We start from the raw sequence: 10,816 nt of genomic DNA on the forward strand, positions 1-10,816 counted from the left end.
CAGGAAAGCTGTTCTGGGCGAGGTGCCTGGAACGTAGCATCAGGAGCCTGTGTTTGCTGGCTTCCTGAGCTGCTGCCTTGCAGGTATCTTACCTGCCAAGAATAAGAAAATGAGAAACATCAGACTAGTTTCCAGACTAAGCTTCCTGTCTTCCCCTTGGAGACCAGTCCACACCACTGCCACGACACGCAGAGTCTTCCCGAGCCCACCTAGGAAGGCCTGGGAACAGTGTTCCAAAGTGCTAATTAGTGTTGGCTGCTCACAGGCACATGCTGGAGCAAGTAGAAAGGTTGGGTTTCCACAGTCCATTGACCTAATGTAGAAACCTGCTCATAAAAGAGAGGGCTGTGTTGTTCCAGGTGGAACTGCAGCTCATGCAGATGTTCACTGGAACAAAACTTGCAGTTTCTCAACTCTGCAGTAGGTTTGAGTTTGAAAAGCACAAGGTCAATGATGAGTGTGTTAACTATAAACTGGTTTCCAGTTACAGTCAGCCAGCCTCTCAGCTGGGAGCTGAAGGTGTTCCTGCTTCTCTGAAGCACTGGCCACCTCCAGAGGCACAACAGTTACTTAGAGGGATCTAAGCCTTTAGAAGACTGCCTGGGGTGGGTTCCTACTGAGAGCAGCTGGAGAGCAGGGTGTTCCATCACTGCTGGCTTTGGCAGCCACCCCAGGCCTGACCTTGCCATTGTCAGTAACCAGCCACAGGTAGCTCAGTCAACCAGGCCTCCCCAAAATCCCAGCTAGGGGTTCTTGAATTATAATAGAAATGATGTTTGTCTTCTATAATGGAGTGGGATGTTCAAAAGGGGTTTCAGCAACATGCACATCAATTCCTTTGAAGTAGACACCTACTTTAGTTTGATTCTAGATGGGCCCTTGTTGCTCTTCTCAGCTGTCATTGCCAGACAGTGGAGGAGAGAAGAAAGGCTCATCACCCTATCCCTGAGTCATCCTCTTTCCTCTTACTCTAATTATAGTGAATTGAGTTCAAGTCCATCAAAGTGGAAATTACAGTTTCCTAAAAATGTGGTGGAAGGCAGCAGATCAAGAGGCCAGCTGGAGGCAGTGGCTAGACCACATCAGGAAATGGTGTGGTGAAGATCTGAGGGTGATAATGTGCTGGAACACAAGGCAGAACAAGTACAGCAGAGCACAGCACAACAGCCCTTTCTTCACAGCTGCCAGGCTGAAAAATGGAGCCAAAAATGTCTGAGAGATTTCTCTGCTTATTTGTTATATGGAAAACCTTAAGTTGACCTGGGGCTCTGAGCAACCTAGTCTAGTGGGAGGTGTCCTTGCCTATGAAGGGGGGTTGGAACTAGATGGTCTTTAAGGTCCCTTCCAACCCAAACCATTCCATGATTCTGTAACTCTGGTGATGACCTTGAGAAGGCGAAGGCACCCACTGCACAGCAGTGCTGACCAAGTGGGTTATTCCCTCCTAATTTTTCAGGGGAATGTCTGACACCTGTACCTGACCTTCTGCCATTTCAGAAGGGAACTGAGGGAGCTGGGATTGTTCAGCCTGGAGGAAAAGGAGGCTGAAGGGAGATGTTCTCACTCTCTACAACTGCCTGCAAGGAGGCTGTAAAGAGGTGGGGATCAGGCTGTGCAGTGAAGTTACAAGTGACAGGACAAGAGGGAATGGCCTCAAGCTGCACCAGGGGAGGTTTAGATTGGATGTTAGAAAGAATTTCTTCACTGAAAGGTCTGTCAGGCATTGGAACAGGCTGCCCAGGGTGGTGGTGGAGTCACCATCCCTGGAGGGATTTAAGAGTCACATAGTACTGAGGGATCTGGTTTAGTTAAGGAGGGTTAGGTTAACAGTTGGACTCAATGATCTTTAAGATGTTTTCCAGCCAAGGTAATTCAGTGAGTGATTCTGTCTGTGTTCCTTTTGTGTTCTAGTCCTCTCTCAGGTTGCTGGCTGAAGATTTCAGTGCCATGGTCAACAACCCCCACTTAAGTGACCTGCAGTTCCAGGTGGACTCTGGGGAAGTCGTTTTTGCCCACATGTTTGTCTTGTACGCACGGTGCCCGCAGGCTGCTGAGGCTGTAAGTACTGCTGGATCACCCTCCTCTGCTGCTGCAGGACAGCCCAGGCTGCCCACATGGAGTCAGCACAGAGCACTCTGAGCCTGGTGGCAAGTGCCTGTGGATCTGTAGTGGCTTTTCAGCTCAGGAAATGGGGTAGAAAATGTGTTACTCTATCTGGGGGGACTATGGGGAGGCAAGGATCCTTCCTTGCTTTCTGCCCATGAGCAAGAGAGGAACTTCCCAGGTCCTTTCTGCCCTTGAATTTTTGTCCCTGTGCAAATGCAGACTGCCTTGTCCTTCTCACTGTGTCCTGCCTGTCACCCAGGCTGGGACACTTAGGTATGGAGTAAAGAGATTCTGGGAAATCACCTTGGTTTTGTCACTCTCAGAGTTAATTTGGAGGTTCAGCTGCACTGAACTCTGCTTTTTGCAAGGTAAGTGAAGTAGTTTTGATGTTCCCAGAAGCATTTTGTGTTGCATAGTTCCCAGCTTACTCCTGTGCAGCCTCCTGTCAGGACAGGGAAAGGCAGGGAGCCTAAGATTTGAACTCTGCTCTTTCACAGAGCTGCTGCCAGTCACACAGCCAACTCCCTCACAAAGGAAGCTTTCTTTAAATCTGCCCTTCTGGAAACAGTGAAATTAGCTTTATCCTCATGCATGTTGGCAGTAGTTTCCACCCAAGGTGACTCAGGCCATTTCTAAGGGGTCCATAAAAGTTTGGGGAGGGGAAGAAAGTTCTCAAACCATCAGCAAATGTGCCTGTGCCCACAAATCAAAGGATTTTAAAGCAATGGGGTTAGCCATAGTCTCTTATTATTTCCCTTCAACTTGGTCTGGCTTCAGCATTCCCATCCACTGTTTTCATGGGCAGGAGTCATTTGTGTGGGCAGAACTGTGGGATTGGCCCTGTGCTCTATTTTTTATTCCTGCAGAGGGTTTCCAGTAAGTCCCCACCTGCAGAGCAGCATTTCATGTTTATTTTCTGTTGAGGTGAGGGATGCTCGTCTTAGTTGAAGATTTTGGGTAACAAGAAGACAGTTAAGTCATCAGAGATAACCTTGTAGCTGGTTTTTTCTGTAGCATGGCATTCCCTAACTTGGGAGAGAGTTTCAAATGGCACAATATGTGATTTGGCTGCAAAGGAGGGGAGACCTTATTGAACTGGAGATGCATTTTCACCAAAACGTGAGATTAGGCTGGACCCACACAGATAATGGTCCAGTTCAGCAGAGCAGTATTTTGTCTGATGTCTCTTTTCCTGTGAGACACCAGGAGAACTGGAGTTTTGGCAGTGAATCAAGGGTAGGGAAATTCAAAGCTGGAGAAGAGAAGGCTCCAGGGAGACCTTAGAGCAGCTTCCAGGGCCTGAAGGGGCTCCAGGAAAGCTGGGGAGGGACTTGGGACAAGGGCAGGGAGGGAGAGGACAAGGGGGGATGGATTAATACTGGAAGAGGAGAGACTGAGATTGGACATGAGGAGGGAATTCTTTGGTGTGAGGGTGGTGAGAGCCTGGCCCAGGTTGCCCAGGGCAGCTGTGGCTGCCCCATCCCTGGCAGTGTTGAAGGGCAGGTTGGATGGGGCTTGGAGCAACCTGGGCTGGTGGGAGGTGTCCCTGCCCATGCAGGGGGTTGGGACTAGATGGTCTTTAAGGTCCTTTCCAACCCAAACCAGTCTGTGACTCTGTGATTCTATAAAAAGAGATCAGAGGAAGTGTGTACAGAGGTGTAGATGACTCTGGAAATTGTGCTCTGGGAAGTCATTTGATTCCAAAACTAACTGGAGAACTCCCAAGACTCATCTTTGTATGCGTGACTTAAACCACCGAGTAGTCAAAACGTTACCCAAGCTAACAGCTGTAGGCTCAGGAAGGAAATGGCTGTTCCATGTGCAGCCCTGCATGCCTGGCTATTCTAGATTCCCTGGGAGGAGAATCAGGTGTTTGCTTTCCTCCCACCCCAGGTTCACAGCCAGGGGTTCCTGGTGGAGGAGGACGGGCACCCGCAGACGCGCCGGCTGCTGCTGAGCGAGGGCCCCCCCCCTTCCTGCGCTACCTCTACGCTGCTGACACCCACATCCCCGCGGGGCTGCTGCCCCACGTGGGGGCTCTGGCTGCCAGGTGTGTATCCTCAGCATGTTTTGGATCCCCTCGTGCTTTCAGCCCCACAGACCCAAACCTAAAAACCTTCCGTTGCAGTTTTAGTGGCTCACAAATTCCATAGGCCTCTGCTTGTGTCTTAGATGAAATTTGAAGGTAAGAACATCCTGCTCTCAACTTCCCTCTCCTCATCTGGATCTTGTACATCTTAGGAAACCAGCAAGTTCTCCTCATTCAGATTCTTTACAAGGCTCACAAGAGTGATCAGGCAGCCAAATGGTGGACTTGATCTTAAAGGTCGTTTCCAACCTAAATGATTCTAAGATTCTATGATGATGAAGGGACTGGAAGATATGAGGAAAGGCTGAGAGAGCTGGAGCTGGTCAGCCTGGAGAAAAGGAGGCTGAGGGGGGATCTCATCCATGCTTAGAAATATGTACAGGGGGTGTCAGGATGGTGGGGCCAGACTCTTCCCAGTGGTGCCCAGTGACAGGACAAGGGGCAACGGGCACAGGCTGGAGCACAGGAGGGTCAAGCTGAACATGAGGAACAACTTTTTTCCTGTGAGGGTGGCAGAGCCCTGGGACAGGCTGCCCAGAGAGGCTGTGGAGTCTCCATCCCTGGAGACATTCCAAACCCACCTGGACATGTTCCTGTGGGATCTGCTCTAGGGGATCCTGGTCTAGCAGGGGGTTGGATTAGATGATCTCCAGAGGTCCCTTCCAACCCCCATCACTGTGACTGTGGTTCTCTACAACACTGGGGCAGAGGAAAATACTAACATTGTTGTTATTAATATTATGTCCTTGCAGGTTTGGTGTGAGGGAACTGATGGCAGTGTGTGAAAACAACACTGGAGAGAGTCAGGTGTCTTCTGGAGTGGATTCAGAAGATGATCTTATCTCTGTGAGGGACGACAAAGATTGTGAGGACAGAGCTGAGAACTTCCAAGACCTCTTGAAGTCTGTGTGGGTGGGTGAAGATGAAGAAGAAGTATCTATGTTGAACCCTGAGTGCCAGAATGAAGATGATAACGGGGTGGGTGAACAGGAGCTGGAGGAAATCTATGAGTTTGCTGCAACTCAGAGGAAGATGGTTCAAGGTGAAAGAGAGGTGAGGGAGGGAACAGACTGCAGCATCTGCAGTGACACTGAGCCAGCCCAGGGTCCCAACCTGCAGACTGAGGAAGAAGAGGTAAAGAGTTCTAAATCTGCTTCAGTAAGCAAGAACTTTAAAGATTTGAAGGATGACAATGATGTGGAAAGATCTAAATGTGACTCACCTGCACAAGAGGAAATGCAGACTATAAATAGGTGCGAAAGTGTGAATGCTCCACAGACAGCTTTTGTGCCTTCCCACAGTGACCCTCCAAAAGGGGATGCAACATCCCATGGTGCCAGTGGTAATGAAGGAGAGACTGTTAGGAGATGTGAAGGTGGGAAGGATTCCAAGTCATCTCAGGTTTCACGTGATGGGGCAGGTCACTGTGAGAAACACCTCCCTAGCTCCCATGGTGATGCTAATATCAATGAAAGTTACAACTGCTTGTTTTCTGCAACTCAGGGAGATGACTCTGAGCCTTCCCCAATGAAAGAAGATACCAGAGAATCAGGAAAGGCTCCTTGTGAAGAACATGGAGATGTTACTGATGCACTTCTGTACAGCAAGTCACAAAAAGACCTCTCTCCACATAGGAATGCTTTTTACAGGAGTATTCCTCCCAAAGCAACCATGCCCCTTTTTCCTGATGTTGGCTTTTCACCTGCGTCTCCAAAATCAGAGAGAAGGTTTCTCACAGAACATGTGTCAACACCAAAGCAGAACAGAAAGGAACAATCATTGGCATTGGATGAAATACCCCTTCAGAAAGCCAGTGAGGTGGATTGTGGAGATGAGAACACAATTTCTCCAGGAGACCTTCCCAGTGTTGATTTAAACAAGCATAGGTATGTCCCAGTGTTGTCATCACCAGTCACCAGAACTCAGGAGACTGCAGCTCAGGGGAACCAGGAGGGTTCTGTTATTGTTTTATCTTCTGATGATGAAATGGAGTTGCAAGAAGACAAGAAGTCACCAGAATCAGGCTCCATTCTGAAGGAAATGGAAACCCCTGAGCAGCTGAGATGTGCAAACATAGAACAAGGTGCTGAGATCCCAAAACCTGAACCTAATTCATCAGTCACTGAAACAGAGCACAGATCTACCCAGGTCTCACGTGGCACCACAGATACAGTGCCTGTCAGTAATGGTGTAAAGATGTCCACTGAATTGCCTCTGAGCCCACAAACAGATGTTTGTATGGAAAGCAAACACAGCCCAAACCTGAGCCCCCAAAAAAGGCTCAGTCCTGAGGTGTCTTCAGGCACAGACAGCTCCTGGCTAGTGCCAGACACACCAGTTCTGGGCAAAAGCAGATGTTTCTCAGCACAGACTGAGGTCACAAGTATCAATTCTTTAAAGAGTCCACGATCTAAACTCAGCACAAAGAATTTAGCAGCAGTTAATGGTAACCATGAAATGGATGGAAATGTAAAAGTTTGTCAAACAAACTTGTCAGACAAACATTTGCCTTTGGAGACCTCAGTCAGTGAAAGGAGGCCTTCCAGGAGGCCTTCCAGCAGCCCAGCAGCAGGATCATTTTCCAAAAGCTCCCCACCAGTTTCTCCAGTGGATCCAGTTCTCTCCCCTGGCCACACCAACACAATAAAAAGCAAATGTCCCAAGATCCCATTTTTATCCAAACCTGTGCCTCTGTGCCATGAGCAGCCATTGGAAGATCCAACAAATACCAGTGTGGTTGAGATAGAGGACAGTGAAAAAGACACAAGTCTGCCTTCTGTGAGTAGCAGTGTCTTGCTGTGTGATGACCCCCCAATCCCCATTGATGACTGCTGGCATGTTGAGTGTCTGTCACCAGTCAGAGGTGGCAGCCAGGACTCCACCCAGGTGGGCCATGCAAAGGCCAGCACTGCCAGCACCCCCAAACCAGGCTCTTGGCATGAGCAGTGGGAGAGCCCAGCCCACCTGCAGGAGATGAAGGGCAGCACCCCTCTTCGAGGGAGTCCTCTGGGCAGAAGAAGAACAAGGTTGCTCTGTCTGGAAAAGAGTCCTGTTGAGGCATGTTCATCAGTGAGCAGTAGACCAAGTTACCTGAACTCCAAAATCTGGGATGACTGGAACGGAGAGGAAGTGGAAGATGAATTTCCAGAGGTGCTTCCTCTGTCTCAGAGATTGCCAGCTGCAGTGGGTGCCTGCCAGACTGATCCTGTAAAGACTCCTGGTGAGCACTTTATTGATACCAGAGTCACTGAACTAGGTGAAGTTGTTTTCAGGTAACTGGTCTTCTCACCTGTTGGTCACTTGCTACATTGAGAGGGTCTTTTGGCCTTCTGATCTGAAGTTGTTGTCAGGGCCAGGCACAAAGGGGGTGCAGTGATCTGCTGCTGTTGGAGAGAGCACATCCAGGTGTGGGATTCCTGGAGCATAGCCACTTGTGGTTCATCCACACTGGTTCTTTTGATAGTGATGGTCCTCATATATTCATATAGTCATATTCATACAGTTGTCAGGGTTGGAAGGGACCTCTGAAGATCATCTAGTCCAGCCCCTGCCAGAGCAGGGTCACCTACAGCAGATCCCCCAGGAACACATCCAGATGGAGTTGCAATGTCTCCAGAGAAGGAGGCTCCACAGCCTCTCTGGGCAGCCTGTCCCAGGGCTCTGTCACCCTCACAGGAAATAAATTTTTCCTCATGTTTAACTTGCCCCTCCTGTGCTCCAGCTTGTCCCCATTGCCCCTTGTCCTGGCTTTGGACAGTGCTGAGAAGAGGCTGGTCCCATCCTCTTGACACCCTCTAGATATTTATAAGTGTTGATGAGATCCCCCCTCAGTCCCCTCTTCTCCAGGCTAACTAGACCAGTAATTGATCTCACAGTATCTAATTAAATATATAATGATGCCAAACTAAGTGAGGAGTTGAACTGATGTTTAGAACATGATGTGTGAGACTGACTGTGCTTCCTAGTGTCAGCAAATTGGTATCATTAAATCAGAATCTAACTCAGGACCTCAGAAGCTTGACTTGGTTTCTTCTACATCAGGTCCCTATTATGAAATTACCTTCCTGGGAGAAGAACCACTTTACAGAATTCAGTAAACATGGGTTTTTTTAACTGCCTTTCAAATCTTGCCTGTTCTAACAAAACCCTGAAGGGGCTTCATATTCAGATGTAACATATGTCTTAATTTAAGCTCTTTTCTGATTTAAAGTCAATAAACCCCAAGTATCTCAGTTTAGAAAAAAAGAAGGGTTGATGTTCAGTCCAATATGAAGCTGAGCAATAAGTAAAAGAGCTTGGAGAGAGGTACTTTAAACAATTATTATATGATATAAAGGAGGAAGAGATCAGGTCTGTGAAGTCTTTTCTGTACTAATTCTGATCATGGTGATTTCATCCTGCTGCAGAAGCTTCCTGTCAGGAGAAGGACAAGCCTCCCAGCACTCCCATGACACCAATGCCACATTATTCCCTCATGGAGACCCCACAGCTGAAGAAGGAGTTGAGCAGGTTAGCATGATCTCCTTCTCTGTGAGCAGCACCTTGTCAGCAGGTAGTGTGAAAGCAAGCTCCTGGGCTGCCAGGAGAACCTGGGTGAAGGTCCAGTGGGTGGTTTTTGAGATCATGTCACACTGTTTCTGCTGAACACTGGACTTCTGGGCTCAGCCCCTTCCTGAGCTGTGATAATGGAAGTTGCAGCATTATCTGAGCTCCCACCTTTCTCTTCCAGATTTGGAGTTCGTGCTCTCCCCAAACGCCAGATGGTGTTGAAGCTGAAGGAGATATTCCAGTATACTCACCAGGACATGGACTCTGACTTTGAGGATGAAATCCCATCTTCCCAGCCTCCCTTGCAGAAGTCCCCAGCCAAACGTGCTGGGCAGCCCAAGGCAGGGAGGGCTGCAGGTGGGAAGGGTGCCAAGGCCTCCAGGGCTGGGGGCAAAAGGAGGCAGGTTGCTACAGCTTCTTCAGGGGGGAGGGCTGTTGGTGACCTCGTTGGATCCCATGAAACATGCTCTGCAGCATCCAAGGGAGGAGCTAAAGTAACACATCACCCAGAAGGAGCTGAAGAGCAGAAAAGATCATCTGTATCTCCAGAGAGATGGTCTATGGCAGCTGATGGTGAGGAACCAAAGCTCTCAGCTTCTCAGGAGTCTGCAGTGTCTTCAGTGGATGGAAGTGACATCTCTTTTGGTTCACAGAGGTGAGGGAACAAAATAATCAACAGTCAGTGGTGCAGGACAGAGGTGAGCTCAGGAAATGGCCAACAGAGGTGAGTGTCCCTGCAGTGGACCTGCCACCTCCTTGGGTGTGTCATTTGAAGGCCAACACACTCCTACAAAAGAAACAGGCTTTGGGATTTGAGTCTAATTCCCAGTGAGCTCTTCTCAGAGCACTAAAGTGCTTGTAGCTGCCTGTGGGTAAGGCCCAGACCTGGCATGCCTGGTCTCTGCATGTCAGAGCAAGGAGGAGCACTGGGAGCCTGTAGCTGGAGCTGGGGAGCCTGCCCAGCCTGGCAGCTGTGGGTGCAAGGAAAGCCAGACAGCTCCTGGCCTGGGGGAGCAGGACCAGCTGTGTGGGGATGGGATGGGGCAGTTTGCACAACCCAGGCCACGTTTGCTTCCCTCCTTTTGTGGGTGCTGGTGCTGGGCAGTCTGTGGTCCTACAGAGGGTGGTCACAGGGGGTGGCCAGGAGGGATTTGGGAGCTCTGCTCCTGGCCTTGACTGCCTTTCTTTCCTTGATCTCTGGCCTACTTGATCTTGCTTTTAGCTCTTTATTGAATGGATTTGAAGCCTGTGCTTTTGCCTCTGAAGAGGAGGAAGAGGAACTTCCAGCATCTCAGGCAGCAGCTCGGGAGGAGGCAAAGCTGGAGGCAATAAGGTGCTACATCCGTTCCAACACAGCCCTGTACCACAAGGTGCTCTTCTATGAGCCCATCGAGTTGGCAGAGCTGCACACTGAACTGAAACAGAATGGCATTAAAATTTCCAAGGCAAAGCTGCTGGACTTTTTGGATGCTCACTGCATCACGTTTACCACAGCCAAAGCTCGGAAAGAGCAGGAACTGAAAAGAAAGGGGACCAAAAAACAGAGGAGACGATACTGAAGGGAGAGCCTGCTCCTCCAGCCTGAAAATGTTGTACGTGGAGGCCTTCCCTGATAAGCTGGAGCCCCATTGCAGGCTGGTGCTGGGATGGGTGGGTGCACTGCTCCTCCTTGTGGCCTGCTCTCCAGATGACAGGTTGGAGAGTGGCTGCACTGAGCTCCAGTTCCCAGCCCTCTGCTCCGAATGGCTCCCCCTGCAGCTGCTCTCCTGCCTTCAGCAGCCTCTTTTTCCCCCTCGATTTTCCTCCTGTGCCTTTTCTTTCCATTTTTCTGATAGGCTTTAGGTCCCCAACTTTTCTTCGTGTTGGTGCTTCTAGAGGCAGATGCTTCCCTCAGTGACACTTCCAGGAGCTCTTCCCTGGCCCTGGGCTATGAAATGCTTCACTCTTCAAGTTCCAGTGTTCAGCAGAATAACGCACCTGCAAGAAACCAGCCACTTTTCCCCCCTGTGAAGCACTCAGTGTTTCAACCCCAGTGACTTCCATCTTAATTTCTTCAGCCTATCATTGCCCTGC

At 49.5% G+C, this 10,816-nt stretch overlaps 1 protein-coding gene across 1 annotated transcript in view; it reads left to right on the top strand.

Moving 5' to 3' along the window:
• The window catches only part of SLX4 (SLX4 structure-specific endonuclease subunit), a 25,197-nt gene extending 14,895 nt beyond the window's left edge, over positions 1-10,302 (top strand). Inside the window, 7 exon segments of the mRNA XM_009995479.1 lie at positions 1,912-2,058; positions 4,000-4,066; positions 4,069-4,156; positions 4,948-7,415; positions 8,602-8,704; positions 8,925-9,398; positions 9,966-10,302. Coding sequence (XP_009993781.1) covers positions 1,912-2,058; positions 4,000-4,066; positions 4,069-4,156; positions 4,948-7,415; positions 8,602-8,704; positions 8,925-9,398; positions 9,966-10,302 — 3,684 coding nt within the window.
• The last annotated feature ends 514 nt before the right edge of the window (positions 10,303-10,816 follow it).

The sequence above is a fragment of the Chaetura pelagica genome, unplaced genomic scaffold (assembly GCF_000747805.2).
Source record: "Chaetura pelagica isolate M959 unplaced genomic scaffold, ChaPel_1.0 scaffold124, whole genome shotgun sequence".
Taxonomy (NCBI): domain Eukaryota; kingdom Metazoa; phylum Chordata; class Aves; order Apodiformes; family Apodidae; genus Chaetura; species Chaetura pelagica.